The sequence below is a fragment of the Psammomys obesus genome, unplaced genomic scaffold (genome assembly GCF_907164565.1).
Source record: "Psammomys obesus unplaced genomic scaffold, mPsaObe1.curated_primary_1811, whole genome shotgun sequence".
NCBI classification, from domain to species: Eukaryota; Metazoa; Chordata; class Mammalia; order Rodentia; family Muridae; genus Psammomys; species Psammomys obesus.
This window is the reverse complement of record NW_026585987.1, coordinates 10,699,250-10,719,634: the sequence shown is the minus strand read 5'-3', so window position 1 is coordinate 10,719,634 and position 20,385 is coordinate 10,699,250. Positions and strand designations below refer to the sequence as shown.

Below are 20,385 nucleotides of genomic sequence, written 5' to 3'. Positions count from 1 at the left end.
CAGTGTGCTAATTTAAGGAAATAATCAGAGAGTGCCAAGGAGAAGATGGTGGTCGTCCCAGCTAAGCACTGACTCACACTCCTCTCTGTGTACCTTTCTCCAGTTTTCTCAACAGTATCTCTATTTGGAAGCTCTGTAGTATACCTATCGTCTTGATCTACATCTGTACAATTTTTAATGAATAGCTTTTTATACTGAACTAACATTTGCATTTCCCAAGTCATACCAAGTTTTTTTTTTTTTCTGATAACCATATAGTAAATGTTTGGATGGAAAGAAAAGAGGAGAGAGGGAAGAAGGAGGGAGGGGGAAGGGAGAGAGCCAAATTGTCCCATTCTTCACTGTCTTTGCTTTTTTTATGAGAAATGCTCACAATAAGTATTTATCATTACCACCTGTATTGACTTTAACGGGTATTACCAATGTTTTAAAGGTGATTAACCTCTTCCCGGTGTCCCAAACAGCAATGTCTCCCCTTTTTCTGTCCTGCTATCACCACCTCCCTCAATAACTCAGAAATATTTCAGAAAGTGTGATAGATTTAGCACGTGCTTAGATTTTTGTAGCCGGATCTCGGGCACTCTCCTCGCTGGTTTGTTTATAATTGGGTCCCTTCCTCCACATGGTTCTCATTTCAGCAAGCTGAAACCTAAGCTGTCGCTAAGTGACCACCTGAATATTCTTGAAGAGAATATTCGGAGGCTGCTGCCCCTTCCACCTCTGGAAAAACTCAAAGACGAGGGCGAAACGGACAAGGACAAGGAACGCATTAAGGTATGTGACTGGGGCCTGAGAAGAAAGGAAAGCGCCCCTGGGACGTTTCCAGTGAAGCCTAAGACTAACAGCCACACTTGATTTCAGTTTCTCTACGAACGATCTATGGACGCCCTAGGGAAGCTTCTGAAGTCCATGATATGGGATGACATGGATGCACAGAACTGTGAAGAAATGTTTAACGTGAGTAGGGCCACCGCGCACTGGCTGCTCAGCTCCCTAAGGTGTCTGTTAGTGTGCCGCCATAACGAGCCCCACCCCATCTTCTCCACCGAAGACAACCAGCTTGACCCACTTAAACTACCATGGAGGGCCAACCTTTTTTTTTTTTAATTTTTCCCTTTAATTTACAGGCAGGTGACACCCAGTCGTAGAAGAAGCAGAGAAAGGGGGACAGTGAGGGAGAAGGGAAGAAAAATCAAATGCAAATGAAGAATACTAAGCAAAGGCATTCCTTCTTTGCCCAACAGCTTCTCCGGATGTGGCTTGTTTCCCAGAAAGAGTGGGAGAGAGAAAGAGCATTCCAAATCATCTCGAGAGTCCTAACAAATGACACTGAGGCAAGTAACTCCGTTAAGCAGAGATGGCATTGCTAGAGAACTGGCCTGACAGATCCCCGGTCCCAGACGGAGGGGGTACAGCAAACGGTTGGGTGGGATCTCTCGACTCCAGCGCAGAGCCACCGCGGTGGCTACTTTGTATAAATGCTTACGCAGGCTTCCACCACCCATGAGGAATCAGGTACCTTTTAGATGTTCGGGATTGAATTTCATCCTAAACGCCTGCGGAGGGCAAAGAAGGGACTTAACCCCGATGTACCATCACGCCACCCCATCCTGTACCCTGCAGGCACCAAAGAACTTCAGAATCGGGTCACTCCTCGGGCTCCTGGCTCCTCACACCTGTGACACCCTGGCCTCCATCCGTCAGGCAGCTACTAGCTCCACTATTGGTCTGTTCTGTGTAAAAGGTGAGGAAAGGGAATTGTTTTCCTAGCTTTCGACAATTTCCATGAGTCTTCATTCCAATAACCACGTCCTGCCCTCCATCTCAATTCTAATACCTTAGTAATGCCGTAATTATGTCACAGAATGTATTGTCTTTTGGATCTGTAACAAGTCAATTTGTCTTCTCAGTAGCTTCTTTCCTTTTCTTCTTTTCTATTTTTTTTTTGGGGGGGAGAGGGGAGTGTCTTTTTGATACAGGGTCTCTCAGTGTAGCCCTGGCTGTCCATGTAGACCAGGCTGGCCTCGAACTCAAAAAAGTTCTGCCTGCCTCTGCCCCCCTTGTGTTGGGACTGAAGGAGTGCACGACCACACCCAGATTTTTTTTTTTTTTTAAGTCTCACTATGCTGCCCTGACTGACCTGGAACTCATTATGTAAATCAGGCTGACCTGGAATTTACAGAGCTCTGCTTCCACCTCCAGAGTGCTGAAATGAAAGATGTCTACCACCACATCCAGATTCAATAAATAAATGAATAAGTAAATAAATAAAATGAAAAATAAAAACTAACACAAAAGTATTACAAAATTTTTAAAGCAGATGCACAAATTCAGAATTTTTAAATTTCTTTTTAATTTTCCTCTCATCATTATAACCCAACTGCAACTTTCCCTCCTTCCATTCCTTCCAATCCCATCATCCAGTCCCCTACTCTCTGCCACCTTAGGATCCTTTCACTCCACTGGGTTGTCTCATCCAGGCTTGATGTGAGGTTTGTGACTCATCTTGTTGCATCTTGTTATACCATATTTGGATGATACCTTTAGGAAGCCTGCTCTTTTTTTTTTTTTTTTTTTTTAATGATTTCTTAAAGTAGGTAAAAATATTCTGAAAGTCTCTGGTTTAAATCACTAAGAAGATGAACATATTAGCAATGTCTTTACATCACATACTTTTCTCCAGAAGAAAATTACACAGTTATAGTGGTGCCACATAATTTTTGGAGTTCCCTAAGAGAACATACTGTGGATGTTTTGTTTAGTTTCCGGATTAGACACAAAGACTTCCCCACCCTCAGCGTTCCAGCTATATGTGAATAACTGTCTGTACTTTAGAAGAAGAATTTGGGACTCTGCAGTTAGGAGTTTCCAATGTTCTTCCAGAGGACCTGAGTGCAATTCCCAGCATCCAAATGATAGTTTACAACCATCTGTAACTCCAGTTCAAGGGGAATCCAAGGTCTTCATCTGATGTCCATGGAACCAGGCACACATGCTGTACACTGACATACATGCAGGCAAAAAAACCATGCACATCAAATAAAAATAAGCATTTTTTTTAAGATTTTAAAATCTCATCTTGATTGCAACCTCTGGTTAAGGTGAATTAAGGAGGTGCATCACCAATGGCAGCTCGGCACTGCAGGGGCACAGAGATCGGGCACCACATCTAAGTTTAAGACCCCAGTGAGAGAAAAGGAGCACTCTGAGAAACAAAGAATCAGAATGGTTATTTTATAGCTTTTCTTCCTGTAGGTTGCTTTGTTTCCCTAATACAGACACAACTCTCATTCTCAAACACTTGATTAACAAGAAGTTCTGCCCGTCATGGAGGCGCCCCACCACCACAGAAACATATGCCAAGGAGGCCAGAGGCAGGAGAATCATGAATTCAAGGCCAGGCTGGGCTGTATGTGGAGGGCCTAGGAGCTGGCTCAGGGGTGAAGAACACTTGCTGCACAAGAATAAGAACCCAAACTGAAATCCCAACACCCATTTAAAAATCTGAGCATGGTCACATATACCTACAAGCCAGCAGCATGTAAGGAAGAGACAGGAGGGTCTCTGGAGCTTGTGAGCTGCCATGTCCAGCTCTAGGTTCGGTGAGAGGAAGAAAGCAGTGAGTGTGAGAGGAAACCACCTGGCATTGCAGCACACACACACACACACACACACACACACACACACAAAGAAAGCAAGCCAGAGAGTCATATCAGACAGGCACAGGTTCAAATTCAAACAGCCTTATCTTTAGTAATTAACATTACTCTTTTGCTTTAGTTGATCAAAAAAGGAACACAAAGGCATGGAAAAAGGGTGCAGTGTGACACTTAAGATAGAAAATTAGACATATTTGGTTCTTTGTTTTAATATAAAAGGGAAGAAAGAAAGAGAAAAAGGAAGGAAGGAGAAGAAAAGAAATAGAAGAGAAAAGCAGAGTGAGATCTCAACATGCAGACTTGTCTGGCTGGGAACTAACTTATGTTGTAGACCAGTCTGGCCTTGAACTCACACTGTGCCATATGCCTCTGCCTTTGGGATTCGGAGATTAAAAAGTGTGTGCCACAGTGGCTACGACACAGCTGATTCTAAGTCTGTGTCCGTTCACCTGGGCTAGGCTCCCTCCCACAGAATGGCCCAAAGTTCAGTTTCTACAGTTAATATGCATTCACCTGACAAGCAAGAAATCATTACTGGTTAGGTCTATTCATAAATTGTTACCAGCAATAAATTATACAGTTCGCTGATAATTCCCTATTAAAACTGTTCCTTTTTAATTTTCCTCAAGGTAACTCACCACAGAATGAAACTTCAAAAGCAGCAGTAGTAATAGCATTTACTAAGGCCCCAGCATTCGTAGCAGACAAACACAGGTTCAAATTCAGGCAGCCTATCTGTAGTAACTGTATGACCTCCAGCAAATGACCAGTTCTCTGCCACAGCTTCTTCACCAGCAAAAATAGAAACAGGAGCAGAGAACATAACCTCAGATGACCTCTCTGGGTAGTAATGGTCATCAGGTCATCAGACAGCCTTTCCTGGTTTAGTTGGTTTTTTTTTTTATTTTTTTGTTTTTTTTGTTTTTTTGTTTTTTTGTTTTTTAAGCATCCAACGGTTGAATTACGGTCACATCAAAACACTGCCAGACTTTTTAGCTTCCTTTGGGATTTTTGAAAACCTGTCTTTCTCCCTTTGCTGACTGTAGGCATTTTCCTGGAGGTGGACAGACTAGAAGGCTTACAGGAAGGGCTGGAATCTAATGATGACCAGGTCCAAATCAAGATCTCCTCCAAAATAGCTAAGGTAATAAATGGGAAAGACTGGCCCTGTAAACAAAGCTATGTCTAGTTTAATTTCCAAATGAGTAAGCTACGACCTCCCCATGATGAAGGCAAAAGGCAAAAAGGCCTTCAAACTAACTTTTCAGATGTTCAAACTAACCTTTCAGAGAGAGACCTTTTGCTCTCAGTTACTCATTTTACTAACTTTGAGTACATGTTCCAAGTCCTCAGCTGTGTTTAATGAGGCCAATACAGAAAACATTCTGAGCCAAGTGGCCTCCAAAAGGGGAAGCACTGGAGGAGAATGGACAGAGTACGTGTTTTCCGGTCAATCAGATGCACCCTCTGTATACTGCCTGAAGTACTTCCATCTCCCTCAGGCAATGAAAGTCTGCAGCTTATTTCTTAGTTATTGTAAGGACTGAATGATCAATTCTGTCACTCATTCAATCAGGCATCCATTCACTTGCCATCTCCTGAACATACAGCATATGTCAAGATCAACTCTTCGCTCTAATAAAAGAGAAACCAAAGTTATACTGCATCTTAGTCAAGGGAATATGAAAATAAATAAAATATCCAGTAATAATAATTGGGCAAAAGAAAATCAAGTAAGAGGATAAGGAATAGTGTTAAAGATGACCATCTAGAGAGAAAGAGAGTCCTGTAAAGTCAATAGAGGATGACAATAGAGTGGAGGAAATTGTCCTGACAGGGTGCAATTGTCTTAGTGGGTCTAAACGATCTGAAAGATCACTGGCTGCTGTTGGGAGAGTGGGATGTGGGGAAGAATAAGGGCAAAGCCAGTCCTGATGAGACCTGTTATACCAGGGTCAGATGGAAGGGGGGGAGGACCTCCCCTATTATTGGACTGGGAGAGGGGCATAGGAGAAGAAGAGGGAGGGAAGGTGGGATTGGGAGGGGATGCTGGAGGGGCCTACAGCTGGGATACAAAGTGAATAAACTGTAATTAATATAAAAAAATAAATTTTTTTGAAAAAGAATAAGGGCAAAATTACCAAATTCAGCCTGAAGGAAACTGGTCCAGTTTGTTAGGTGAGATAGCTTGTATCAAGATGGCAGCCGCAGAGACAATGAAGAATTGTCTCAGCACATTATGGAAGCCTGAGACATTTCTCTGGGAACTGTAACAACTCACAAACTGGCTTTTGTGAGCAACTACTCAAGGAAAATAGTTCATTATCTTCAACAAAACAGCATCAGACCATTTAATGCTGGGGGGAGTCTGTTGTGCTTAGGAATGTCCTCATGTCAATAAATTATAACCAACTCAAGACAAGTTAAAAGCCCAAGTTGATGCCCCTGGGAACTCATTTAATCTGCCAAACTCCACCTGGCTGCCCATCAGACGCAGACACTCACATCCACACACTGCTACCCATTCTGAACCTCCTATACCTAGAGACCAAAATTGCAGTTTTTATTTCCTTGACCTTGTTGGCTGATCTTAATAGTGAAGAATGGATCCTGCCAGCCACTTGATTATTCATCATGGTTCTTAGTATAGCTGACAAATTCTCCTGAACTTGAAACATACATCTATAATATGTAAAATATGTGTGAAGGTGCTTTCATATATATATATATATATATCCTCCACTGTTTTTCCCTTCTGCAATATGCTATAACTTTGTATTTGGAGAAGAAATTGCCACAGCAGGCTTGAAACTCAATAAATATGAAATGATGAAAGAAACCACCACAGGTAGGGTTTGCTTAGAGGAAAAATCAGACTAGCTCCTATTGTCTCTGCTCGCTGCAGTTTTGGTCATATGCTAAGCATTTGGAAAGCACAGTGGTTTCTGTTATCCACCACAGCAGCCGGTTTAGGTGTCTAGATCTAAAGTGAGGTGTGCAATAATGCATTTGTGCCTATATCCTCAGATTGTCTGTAAATTCATCCCCAATGAAGAAATCCAGGCATTCTTGGAGGAAACACTGGATGGGCTGGAAACTCTCAACCCCATGTGCACAAAAGCCTGTGGCATATGGATGATCACTGCCCTGAAGGAGCATGGGGCTCTGCTGGAAGAGCAGGTGAACTGACAGCCAGTTGTGTAACAGAGAAGTTGTAGCGCCTCTGAAATGCCAAGTCACATTTTCATTCTCTTCCTCTAATCATTAGAGTCTAATGGAAAGCAAGCAAGAGCTCCAGGGACCTCAGCAGAGTCCCAACCTATATGGTAACAAGGTTGGATGGCCTAGCCATATCTTCACTTGTAAAACACAACAGAGTATCTGCCTAGCAGGTCCAAAACTCTAGGTTCAATTCCCATCATGGTATGAACAGAGCAGAGTGGTACATGTCTGTAGTCCTGGCACATGGGGAATGGAAGCAAAAGATTCAAATGTTTAAGGCCATCATTAGCTACATAGGAATTTCAAAACAACCCTGGAATACATGAGACTTTGTCAAACACACACACACACATTCAAAATGGCTCCTACTCTGTCTGTACAAAGGAAACACATCTAGCCTTTAGACATTGGGTTAGTAGATTCACAAGGCTGAAAATGGGTAGCTGGATGCTTCCGAGATAGCCACCAACCCCTGGGAGGGTCTCTACTTTACTGCTGCTCTTCACACTGCTTTTTCACAGAGTGCGTCATCTGGTAAATAAGGTTGACGGTGGGTTGGGGAAAGCACTCAGTCTTGTATGAGACTGGAAACATAGGCAGAAAGAAGAGAATTTAAACTGAGGAAATGTCTGTTAAGAACTCCAGCTGGAGACACTCTGTCATGACTACTCAAGTCAAAGACAGAAGACACACTACTCCAAGATGAGCAAGCAAGAGGGAAAACTGACCTGAATGAGGCCATCTTATTCCCACATCCCATTGTCAGCAACCCTCAATTACACAGCTTTGAGTTAGGTTATTAGAAATCATCCCTATCCTAATTACCTTCCTGTAAGTTGTTTTTTTTTTTTTTAATGTGGCAAACCACACATTGGGCACGAGGATAAATGTGGGGAAATCATAGCTGATGAATATGGAAGAGCTGTGTGTGTGATTGGCATGCATAGATTGGTTCACAGAATCTGCTAAAGATTTTGAAAAGAAAATTAAACCCTCCCCAATTATCACTGAACTGGACCTTTGATATAATCACCATAAGGGATATTTGTAATTTTTTGAATAATATTATGCTTGTGATAAAACAACGTTATGCTTATAATAAAATTTGATTAAATATTCATACAAAACAAGAAAAAGAAACTTGAAGTAGAAGCAAGGTGCTTAGTATAGTTACATGCCCTTACCCATATCAAAAATCTGAACATACATGAAAGTATTCCCCACTGGTTACCATCCAAATGGAGGAACGTGGCTGGCATTCTTCATCCTCTGTGAGCTGGCTTCAGCTCTTCTGTGCAATCACCCTTCTTCCATCACCTCTATCCTCACGGTTTTTACTTTTACATTTGCACTGTGTCCTTTCTCTCAAGGATGCCCTGCTCTACCATCTCTGCCTTGCCCTGAGAAACTGCTGTATATCTTTACTACCCAGACCCACGGCTCCTCTAAAATTTTTTGGTTGCCTCTGGACCGTCTTGCCTTTTACCACCTAGAATCCAGTCCTTTGGGTAGATGACTGAAATCTTTATTAGGTCCCTCCCTTCTGTCAAAAAGTGGCTGCGTCCTTTTTCTTTTTCAACATATTCCCCAACAGTACTGATTACAGTACGCAGCACAGTGCACAAACATCTCTAGTGCTCACTAAGCTGGGCTAAAGTGATACCCAGTTCCCAGTAATATTGAGTGAGAAATGAGTCATGCACAGAAACAATTACTGTCTTTAACATTACTGTTTCTCCATCAACCACCCACCACAGTGTGAATGGTACCTCCCTTATACCATTCATGGGGAGAGAGAAAGTAACAACTTAATGCTTTCCTCTTAGCTTCTGGAGATCCTGAGCACAGTTTACCATCACATGCCAGTCCTCAGACAAAAGGAGGAAAGTTTCCAGTTTATGCTAGAAGCCATCTCCCTGATCGCCAGCTTTCACATGGAGGCAGTTGTTGTCAGCCTACTACAGAAGCCTCTGCCCTTTGACAGGTAGAGTCTAAATGCTTGTTCTCCTAGAAAAGGCCATCATACAAGGCACCAGGAAGGATGTATTGTTCAACGGAAAGTTAGCAAGGGTTGAAAATGTTTCACCTGAACAACAATTTTAAAATTGATATTTGAACCACAAGTAACATTTTTCTAAGTATTTTATTAAATGCAAAGGAGCTCATCTTAAAAGAGAAGTGTATTGCATTTATAATAAGAATAAGCAAATATTGGAAGTAAATATTTCTCCTCTTTCTGGTTGCATAGAATATACCAGTGTGAGAGGTTTCCATCTGTTTGGATATTCACATGTCTCCAAAACCCAAGGCCAAAAAGCTGGGCTTTTAAGTAAGCTATCATTACTGCCTCTTGACTTAGCTGCATATCTATGTGCCTTTGCAAGCGAGGTTCATCATAATGTGGTTTTAAAGTAAGTCAGATAGAAAAGCCCACAGTCCTAAGTGTTGTGCCTTATCTGCCATATTCCTGACCTGTTATCACAGGGACACAAAGACACTGTGGAAGGCGTTGGCTGAAAACCCTGCCTCCAGTAGCAAACTCATGAGAGCCCTGATAAAGAAACTGGAAGCCAGGTTAGAGGATGACATGGCCGGGATAGATGCCATTGCAGTAAGTTGGATATTTAATCACTTGCCTTTGTCTGTTCTGTACTCCGTGCCCTGCTCTCACCTGGCCCCAGGTGAAGGAGCACTAACCATTCTTCAAAAGTGTCATAAATTTAACCACAGTCTAGTTCACACTCAACAAATGTGGCAGCAGCATTGTCTGTGGTTGATCATTTTTGGAAGTAAATTTCTTATCGGTGCTAAAGAAAATATATTTCCAAATTAGTCTTCAATATATCCAGATGACCATTGTTGTGGTGGTTGAAAATCCCCTACACTGGAAAACCTGTTATGTTCTATGGTGTGTCTACCAAAGTCATGACGCCAGTATGGTAGTCCTAAGAAACCCAGCCTGTAAAGCAGATTAGAGACCACAAAAGAAAAAAAAAGTGTGTTTTTTACTGTGGGTATGCTTAAAATAGAAAATAATCTCTGGGAGAAAGTACAAACTTCTGTAGCAGTGCAGTGAAAAAAAATAGCCTTGGAGGAAAGAAAACTGCCTGACTAAGGGGTCCTTTGTTCCCTCAGGTGGCCTGTGCCATGTATGAAGTAATCTTAACAGGGGCTCGTATCACTCACTTGTATCCAGAGCTGTTCACCCTCCTCCTGAAGCTGGTCAGCTGCTCACTGGGCCAGAAAATGCCAACTTCTAGCTTGAGTCAAAGGCGACGAGTAATGCAACATGGGGAGCGGCAGCAGATTGCAGACCCCTGCAGGTAAAAGGCCCCTCAGGAAAAGCCTCCCTTAACAGTCCTGACACCATACTCCTGAAGAGGGCCTGTGGAAGGCAGATTCTGAGCCTTCTGCCCTGGCATAAAACCCTTATGGAACAAGCAAAGCTTTAGCAGCCTTTACCTGTGACTCCAAGCCTGGTCTTTCCAAGTTCTTTTCCTTGAGCCAGTACCCAAGGTACCTGCCTAGGGAGGTCACATGAGGAATGAGAGGCTGGGCTTCCTTCCCTAAAAGGTCCATGCCAGTTCCCTTGTGCACATCTTCCTGGGAAAATTGGAATTCTGTGATATTAAAGGCCACAGAGAAGGAAAGCACTGTTCCATCCATTCTAAGTCTTCAGCAATTGAAAAAGGCAGCCTCAGTCTATACAACACTAAGGAAAACAAGACTCTCCATCAGGCCACAAATCATGCTTTTCTTTCTTTTATTTAAATAGATCATTTTTAAAGGTATATTTTTTATCATGTTTCCCTTCCTCCGACTCCTCCCAGACCTCCAACCCTCCGTACACATCCAACTTTATGTTATCTCGCAAGTGCTCTCTCTTTCTCTCTCCCTTTCTCTCTCACTCTCTACACACACACACACACACACACACACACACACACAGTTGAAAATCAAACATAAGACCAATAAGGAAAAAGAAGCCAAAATTAAACAAAAAAAATTATTAAGCCTTAGGACTTATTATTTTCTTATATTTTTTAACAATTGCTTTATATTCATCAAGAGACCTGTTTGAAAATTGTAGGATATCGATTCTGACTTTATATCATGTCATTCTGCTTCCCTGACCTTTTGCATAGCTTTTCGTTCCAATGTCAGATCGTAATTCAACCTTTTAAAAGACATTTTAAACAGCATTTAGACTCAACATATGCTGCTCTGATAACACATGTAACTTCACCAAAATGACAGCAGTATAAAGGGCCGCACCTGAACCCAAACATGCAAATGTGAACGCACAGACAATAGCAGCTACATTGTGGCAACTGACAGGTTCCCAGTAAGATGTTGTCAACCATCCAATAAAATGTGCTATTTTTCACTCTCTGTGTGTAGGCTTTGGTTTGGTTTATTCTTTATTGTTTGGTTGGTTTTCCTTCTGGGCAGTTGACAAGACTTCATGTCATTATCTTCTGGCTCACATCACCTGTTGTCTCCTTTGACCCCAAGACGAAAGTGGGAGAATAAGGCTGTCTTATTTTTGTCTTGAACGACATCCACAAATCTAAGGTTGGAAGAAACAAGAAGTAGGAAGAGTAAACTTGGAAATTCCCAACTTCCTCTGTAGGGTTGATTTACTTCTACAGCATCTATTATCTCCTCTAGACTCTCAACTACAACTCTGAAATGCTTGCAAGCCCAAGCTATGAAAGAAGGCCTTGCAAAGGAATCTGATGAAGGGGACAATTTATGGACCCTACTTAGCAATCCTGATACCCATCACATAGGCGTGTGTGCCCTGGCCAGGTAATGAGCGGATCTAGCAGTGGATATAAAAAGAGAGAAAAAAAAGGAAGAGTGAAGATGCACCTTCACTAATAGCAATCAAGTCAGCACAAAGAGAGAAAGATCAAGGGGGAGAAGAGGAAAAGCTGTAGTTTTGGCCCCAAACTTACCACTTCCCTCAAAAGCAAAGATGAGTAAAACGAACTACTTTAAGTAAAATGTATTTAAATTGACTACTTGGGTGGGGTAAATATATTGGGGCTTATTTCATTGTTTAGGGTAGCTGCTCTCAACCTTCCTGATGCTGTGACCCTTACTACAGTTCCTCATGTTGTGGCGTCCCCCAACCGTAACAATGTTTTTCTTGCTGTTTCATAACTCTTAACTTTGCTATTATTGTGAACTGTCATGTAAATACTTTTGGAGACAGAGGTTTGTCAAAGGGGCCACGACCCAGAGGGGGAGAACTGCTAATCTACAAGGAAATAAGTCTCTTAAGATTTGCAGTTTCCCAAGGAAATCATGAAATTTGCAGGTAAATGGTGGGATCTGGAAAGGATTATCCTGAGTGAGCTGTCCCAGAAGCAGAAAGACACACACGGTATATACTCACTCATATAGACATATAATATAGGATAAACCTACTAAAATCTGTACACCTAAAGAAACTAATCAAGAGGGAGGACTCTAGCTAAAATGCTCAATCCCCACTCCGAAAGGCAAAGAGGATGGACATCGGAATAAGGAGAAAAGAGGAAACAAGTTAGGAGCCTCCCACAGAGGGCCTCTGAAAGGCTCTGCCCTGCAGACTATCAAATCAGATGTTGAGACTTATGGCCAAACTTTGGGCAGAGTGCAGGGAATCTTATGAAAGAAGTGGGAAATAATAGTAAGAGCTGGAGAGGACAGGAGGTCCACAAGGAGAGCAACAGAACCAAAAAATTTGAGCACAGGGGTCTTTCCTGAGACTCATACTTCAACCAAGTACCATGCATGGAGATAACCTAGAACCCCTGCACAGATGTAGCCCATGGCAGTTCAGTGTCCAAATAGGTTCCATAGTAATGGGAACAGGGACTGCTTCTGACATGAACTGATTGGCCTACTCTTTGATCACCTCCCCCTGAGGGTGGGCAGCCTTATTAAGCCAGGCCACAAAGGAAGACAATGCAGCCACTCCTGGTGAGACCTAACAGACTAGGCTCAGAAGGAAGAAAAAGAAGACCTCCCCTATCAGTGGACTTGGGGAGAGGAGTGTGGAGAGAAGGGGAAGGGATGGAGGGATTAGGAGGGGAGGAGGGAGGGAACTAGAGGGGGGATACAAAGTAAATAAAGTATAATTAAAAATTAAAAAAAAGAATTAAAAAAATTGCGGTTTCCAGGAGCATGGCAGTCTGGCAACATGGCATCATACTGGATATCATGGAATACCTACTCTCGTCTCTCACTTCGTCCTCTGAGAACTACAGGATAACCGGCATGGCTTTTTTCTCTGAGGTAAGGGAGAATATTCATCAGAGCATGGTCACTGGTCCCTTGCTCTGTTTCTCACATAGGACATGGAGTTTAGTGATACCCGGAGCCAGGAAAGGGGCCCTTCAGGAGGAGTTTTAGTAGTGAAGAGACCCATTTCTGCCAAAGATGCTCACAGAAGGAAATCCCTCTCTCTACCATCTTCTGCCTTTTCTGTGGGAACCAAACCTACCAGGTCAGAGAAGGAAGGATAATAAATGCGAAGGGAGGACAAAACACAGTCAGCGTATCACTAGCCCTTCCCCTGGCGTGAGGGCTAGCCAAGCCAGAGAAGGAACGTGATCAGTAACTGTGCTCTTCACTGCTCCCTGAGAAAATCCTCCTGTCTAGATAGTCTGGTCCTCACTATCTTGACCTGGGCAAAGCTCACATCTGGAGCTCAGCCACTACAAGATTTGCTGGTTCACTTGGGAGCTTTCTTCCTCTCCTCCACAGCAGTAAGGACCCATCTTTAATTGTAGTTAAGATGCCTTTAGCCATCCCCCTCAAGGAACTGACCTCCTTAAATAAAGGGGAGGAGTTTGTTGGTTTCAGCTTATGAAGGAGCCAATCCTTTGGAAGCACGGAAATCTTCGAGATGTCCTGATCTTCATGGATCAGAGCTCCTGGGAGTCCAACGCTATTCTGAGGCAAATGGCTATCCGAGGACTGGGCAACACAGCATGTGGGGCCCCTCACAAGGTAAGAGGCATTCTTGGAGGGAAGGGTTTGTATAAGCAGAGTTTCAAGGAAATAACCTAGCAATGCCCATCTGGTAACTTCACAGAAATGAAGTGAAAATCCCAAATGCCTAGCTGAAGTAGCAGCTTTGGGGTTGAAGTACAAACGACCGTAGCCCAATTTTAGTCACCATTCCCACCTGGGAATCCCTACCTATTCAAAAAACACACAGAATAATTTTATAGGTTAGGAGGCCTTGTTTTTATAACAGGTGAAGAAACATAAGCAGGTAATGTTGGAATCCATCATCAGAGGCCTGTACCACCTGGCTCGCACGGAAGTCGTCTGTGAAAGCTTGAAGGCTCTGAAAAAGATCCTGGGGCTGCTCACGGAAAGAGACGTCAGCTTCTACTTCAAGGAAATAGTGCTGCAAACAAGAACCTTCTTTGAAGACGTAAGTGAGCCAATTCAGGCGTCTCCCTTCCCTGGAAGAAGTGGGTGAACAGAGGATGGTCATGGTAGTGCACGGAGAAAACTGTAGGTGCCTCCGCCAAAAGTTCCCGTACAGGCTGCTGACTCCCAGTGTCCCTCTGCCTGAATGTGCTTCCCGGAAACAGAGCTGACCTAAGCAGCGTGGGATAGAATTGTGAAGGAGGCTAGCCCTGGGAAGAAACCTGAACAAATTTCCCAGGTTCCTCAGCCCACACAAGGTTTAAGCGCCACTGGCCCATGAGGGCGGCACACCCACAGACTCTCCTTTCTTTCCTTTCTTCCACCCCTATTCGATTGCCATTTCCCCAGGTTTGTTTCCCGGGTTTATCTCCCAAATAAATTGCTCACACCTCATTTGCTTTAGGGAATACAGAAACTGGGACAATTCCTAGTTCCTCCCACACGATCTGTTCCACTTCCCAAATTCAAAGACTCGTTTCATCCAGAAGTCAGCCAACACATGAACAACACATGAACCAAATCCAGTCCACATTCCACACTTGTCAATAAAGCTGGAACTTTATTGGAACCTAACCACACACTGATGATGTATTGCCCAAGCCTGCTTTCACAGTCTGCCTGCAGAGCTGCTAACTGATGAAGGGACCATGGAGCTCACAAATGTAACTTATTTGAATAATCACAATCACTAAGCAATCCTAGGTGAAGGAGTGTCATTTCCTTTCCATAGTCCATAAACTGTGGATGTAAAAATCTTTTTCACAACAACTGGTATTTTGTGGTATATAGAGTTTTCCTCAGGTCCTGTTGCCAGAGGAGACGGAGAACTGGTAGTTTCCCTCTCTAGTTTTCCTTTCATAAAAATTAAGCTCTTATTAAATCACTTATTTATCTTCTGGTCTCCAGACTGAAAACCCCTAATCCCTTCACTATTCATCACAAACCTAATTTTTCTATTCATATTTTATAAGCCACTGACTGAGTTAAATTCCTATTGAGGCTTGAGAAGTATTGCATAGAATTTAAAGAAAAATGAGCTTTTATGTGCATTTCTCTATTTATTCCAAATTCTTTTTGGTTGTGACAGGGTTTCTCTGATATCCTTGGCTGTCCTGGACTCGATTTGTAGGCCAGAATGGCCTCAAACTCGGAGATCGGCCTGCCTCTGCCTCCCTGAGTGCTGGGATTACAGGTGTGCACCACTGCCCCCAGCTTACTCCAAAATCTCAATGCTTCTCTTTCTTTCTGAAACTTTGCTGATTTGTTAGCTCTGGATTTTGACTCAACATAATTTTAATGTATTATTTTAATTTTAATATATAATATGTTCCCACATACAATAATTCTCAAGTGTTGTGTTTTTGCATGTTGTACTTTGTTTATATTCTAGTGTGACCTAGCAGGTGAAAAAAGCTTTCTGCCTATTCTTTTTCTCAGCCATTTTCTTTAATTTACTAACATCAGTTTAGTTCTCACATTGTCCTCGAAAATCCTTTTGGGCTCCCACTCAATGTAGCATTTTCTGGAGAAAAAAAAAAAAGTTTATTCTTTTACTACACAGATAATTGATGTCAATCTTTAGCAACATTGTGACTGAAGTTTGGTTTTCAGGCCCAATCTGTTAGATCTCCTGGCTTCTTGTTGAAATAATAATATTTCTCTTGAATCTGAGCCCCAAGTAAGTCACAAATCTTCGTAACAGTGTCAAAGCAATATTACACAGCAATATTATTAAAGAAAAAAATTCAAACTCTTCCTGGTTATTAGGTTGGACATTTCACCTTCCCAGTAAGGAGTAATTCCATCCCATGTGATTAAAAGTTTTACGAGACCTAGATGTCAGTAAAGACATGGAAATTTTCCCCTCACGGTGCCAACTTCCTCCAAGTGTGCATAACTCTGTGACACTTCCTCTTCTGTATTTTGCTATAGGTTAAGCATACAACTCTGTGATCAATCAATTCCATTCTCTCTCTTTCCTCTCAGCGTGCAAGTGCCTTCCTGTAATTCTCAAAACATGATGAGGGTTCAAGACAGGGCATAACTGAAAGCTCATGCCTGTGCTGTGCTCTTGTCCTCCCCTTCCTGTTACACTGCCATCTCACACTATCAGTTTACCCAGTGCTGATCCATTTTTCTCAACTGAAAAAAATGAACATTGAACTTGACAGATGTTTCCTAAATCTTAGACCAGTTTTGTTCAACTGAACAGAAAACTCATCTTTGCTTTTTCATCTTGTTGGAACTCTGAACCATCAACAGAGCACACACGTAAGCCAACAGAGGCTTCCTTCCCCATCATCTCACATTTTGCTCCTTGAAATCATTTCCAACTATGCTGGCCAAAAATATCCGTAATTTTACATATTCATAGGAAGAGGGCCAGGCAGGTTTTTGTTTGGACTCAATGCCAGTATTCTTGAACATCTTTTCATCACTTTAAAAAACATTTGGCATCTTGAAGAAAAGCACTGGGCCTTATGCAGCTTACATAAGATGACCCATAACTTTAGGATTAATGATGCAACCAAGACATTTTACAAAAATGGAAATCCCCCCCCATTCCTGCTGCCAACTCTCCCATTTGTTGTTCTACAATCATATGTCTCCACACAGTCAGAAATTGAATCTTCAGTTCTATAACATCACCCAAAACAGCGACTGGGGGATTATTTTGAAGCTATGTTTGTTTTTATGAAGAGTCAATGAAATAAACAGAGGCAGTGAAAAGACTACACCAGTGCCCACATTCTAGCCTGCCTGCCTTCCTTCTTTCCTTTGCTTAAAGTGTGGCAAGATGAGGTGGGTACCAAAGAAGTACCAAAGGAGGGAATATGTCATGAGATGATACATTTGTCACCACAGGAGCAAGATGATGTGAGGCTGACAGCTATCTTCTTATTTGAGGATTTAGCATCCCTAACAGGAAGGAGGTGGAAGATATTTTTTGCTGAAGAAGTAAAAAAGAGCATGATCTCATTCCTTCTCCACCTCTGGGACCCTAACCCCAAAATCGGAGCTGTAAGTAGACCTGCAGACACCTTCACCTCCTCTCTCCCCAAAGCTGAGAAGCACAAATAAGCCTGGTCTCTTGAACCAGAAGCCATTAGTGTACCCTTCAGACTGAACCCGAAAGTCGCTTTTCCAATTCAAAGTTCCATTTCGTCATCTCTTTCCATCTTTCTTTCCTGTTTCTTTCATGGTATCAATGTGTGATCATTCCCTTATAACAGATTACCCTGTTCTTACAGACTGTGATAACAAAACCTCTGTTTTCTAGGCTTGCCGCGATGTCTTGGTCATCTGTATCCCTTTCCTGGGCCTTCAGGAGCTCTACGGGATATTAGATCACCTCCTTGAACAGGAACTGCCACGGGCCAGGGACTTCTATAGGCAATTCTGCATGAAACTGGTGAGATGGTGTTACCAAAATAGCCAGACGGGAATCTAGACAAACCTCATGAGAATACACATAATTGGTACTAAGCTCTATCACAGAGCAGACTGAGGTGACCTCTTCAAGTCACATCTGTTGTATTTCCTGTTTTGTTTTGTTTTGTTTTGTTTTGTTTTTAATAATAACAACAGGGCCAGGACAGGCTTGCAGGGATGACAGTGATTTCTGGTATTCTTTCTCACACATTTCCTTCTCCTTCAAATCCAAGGGCAGTTCTTCTGTAGCCCTAGAACTAAGCCCCCAGTGCCTTCCTGATTAATCCTTATTAGAATAGTCATAAGACAACTTTCAATCAGCACATGGCGGTGGGTGTTAACAAGACCTTTCAGGTTCTCTTCCAAGGCATATGGGATAATACATGTCACCAAGGGTCACCTTCCAAAGGCTGTCTTTGAAATCATCCTCCACATCTCTTTCAGGCCAAGAAGAACCAGGAAATTCTGTGGATCCTCCACACACATTCGTTCACTTTCTTCAACAGCAGCTGGGAGATGATCCGGAGTGCAGCTGTCAAGCTCACAGGTGAAATTCCCTTCCTGGTCCTAAAGTCTTTTCTTTCCTGTTTAGCTTTCATTTTGGCTGGTATGGCATGGAAAGATTAGAGTGAAGAAGATAGGAGGAGAAGGGTTATTTGTCATGTGACATCATTTTTTTTCTTTCAAGAATGAAAATGCACAGCCCCTTCCAGCTGACCAACACTCCCTGCCCCAGACCTGATGATTCCTCTCTTAAGCCCTTGAGGCTCCACCACTTCCAAGTGTTTATTCTTCATTTTCCCAGAGTCTCGCTTGCCTCCTAGCCTGTTACCACAGAATAAATACTTTGCTCTGCCTCTTATAAGCCACATTCTGCATTCTCAAGCTGTGCGCATAATAGCAAAATGACCTAAGTGAGAAGCACATTGATCTAGTGGCCCTTGGTTCTGTTGTTGTGTGACACGGAATGTGTCACTCCCTTGTGTTACCTCCCGGACAAGTCTGTGAAACAGAAAAAAAAAAAAAAAAAAAAAAAAAAAGCTCTATGGACACTTGTCCTGTAAAATCTTAAGTGTTCTCTGTAAGCCTGCTCAAACTAGCCCATCTCACAGTAAACAGGGCCAGTGATGTGGTCAGGTTTAACACGACTTTTTATTGGCTCAAATCATCATTGCCTTCATTACACTGTAAATTAGACAACTGCAGAAACCCTATTTCATGCAGGCTTAAAACCTAACAGTATCTTCTCCTGGCCCCCAAGAAAGCCAGATTGCTAATTTTTTAAATGAACTGGACATGGGAACACTTTCCAGATACATTGCTAAAGACCCAATAAAAGTTCTTCTTACATCAGCCTCAGAGGCATATGAGGACTTGTACAAACCATTCACCAGTCAGTCCATTTGTCTGTTGACTAGGTACAATTGGTCCACTTTTCCCTGAGAGTGCCATCAGTAACCTTTTCTTTTGTTGACTTTAGATGCCATTATTCTCCATCTGACTAATCAATATTTGGAGTTATTAGACAGAGAACAACTCACCATGAGTAAGTATCACCTCTAGTTTGTGCACATGCTTTGGCTTCAGTCTTAGAGAAAGATTCATTGTTCCCAGTTCCAGATCAGCCCAGAAATAGAAAAGTTTGGCATCCAGTTTCTTTTTTTTCCTGAGGCTTCCTAGACCCTGGAATTTCTATGCATTGATAGCCCTTCAGCTCTAGTCCTCGGCGGCCATCATTCCCAATGATTTCTCCTGTTGATCACAGGATCATGAGCTTCTCCTCTTCCTCCCTCTTCTCCCCCTCTTCTTCCTTTTCCTCTCCCTACTTTCTCTCGTAAGGACCGAGCTTGAAATTGCTAAGCACACACTGTCCCGCCAGCTCCGTCCCCAGCCCCTCATCATTTTTGACCTCTCAGAGTGGAAGAGGCCTGACTGGGTGTCCATGCGGCACTGACCTGTAGAGCACTGCAGGGCTGTCCAAACTGGGCCTTGGCTCTGGGTTGCTTTTCCTATTAGGAGCTCGCTGACTCTTCTTGTTCATTTGATTTTGCTCCCGTTTCCATCTCAGGGCTTCAGGCACTCCGGCAGGACCCCTGTATCAGTGTCCAGAGAGCTGCTGAAGCTGCCTTACAGACCCTGCTGAGAAGGTGTAAAGAGATCAGCATCCCACTGTAAACCATCAAGGAATAAACAGCTAGGCTTTTTCTAAAACCAACTCCTGTCTTTGTCCTATGAACTCACAAATTCACATCTTCTTGAAAGCAGACAGGGCACCTAGGATGAGAATCTTCAAGCACATTTCTTACTCTCCAGAGTCTCCCAGGTGGTAGATTTATAAATTCACCTCAGAGGCAGCCTGTTATCTGACTGTTAACAACCTGTTGGATTTGGTTTGCCCTCTCTCTTGAGAAATTTACATCCAAACAGATGCAAATACCAAACAGTGGCATAGCCTGACACAATTACACTAAGAGTGAAAAGAGGGCTACCTTTAACTTTCATCCATAGGCCTTTAATATCTTTGTCAGACTTTGAATCACCACCCACAATTTTCCCTTTTTTATATATCATTACATGTTAAACTTTAACCTGTCTCTTGTCTCCAAGGCTGTAATTTCTTCATCAAAACTATGTT

At 42.6% G+C, this 20,385-nt stretch overlaps 1 protein-coding gene across 1 annotated transcript in view; it reads left to right on the top strand.

Annotated features, from left to right (window-relative positions):
• Positions 1 to 19,925, top strand: part of Mroh2b (maestro heat like repeat family member 2B) — a 57,290-nt gene extending 37,365 nt beyond the window's left edge. Inside the window, exons 25-42 of the mRNA XM_055601106.1 lie at positions 639 to 774; positions 862 to 957; positions 1,245 to 1,334; positions 1,624 to 1,744; positions 4,706 to 4,803; positions 6,687 to 6,839; positions 8,708 to 8,865; positions 9,366 to 9,492; positions 10,017 to 10,204; positions 11,553 to 11,693; positions 13,055 to 13,169; positions 13,740 to 13,886; positions 14,137 to 14,319; positions 17,184 to 17,339; positions 17,599 to 17,730; positions 18,195 to 18,297; positions 19,231 to 19,296; positions 19,819 to 19,925. Coding sequence (XP_055457081.1) covers positions 639 to 774; positions 862 to 957; positions 1,245 to 1,334; positions 1,624 to 1,744; positions 4,706 to 4,803; positions 6,687 to 6,839; positions 8,708 to 8,865; positions 9,366 to 9,492; positions 10,017 to 10,204; positions 11,553 to 11,693; positions 13,055 to 13,169; positions 13,740 to 13,886; positions 14,137 to 14,319; positions 17,184 to 17,339; positions 17,599 to 17,730; positions 18,195 to 18,297; positions 19,231 to 19,296; positions 19,819 to 19,925 — 2,317 coding nt within the window. The remainder of the gene's footprint in view (positions 1 to 638; positions 775 to 861; positions 958 to 1,244; positions 1,335 to 1,623; positions 1,745 to 4,705; positions 4,804 to 6,686; positions 6,840 to 8,707; positions 8,866 to 9,365; positions 9,493 to 10,016; positions 10,205 to 11,552; positions 11,694 to 13,054; positions 13,170 to 13,739; positions 13,887 to 14,136; positions 14,320 to 17,183; positions 17,340 to 17,598; positions 17,731 to 18,194; positions 18,298 to 19,230; positions 19,297 to 19,818) is intronic.
• Positions 19,926 to 20,385: the final 460 nt, after the last annotated feature.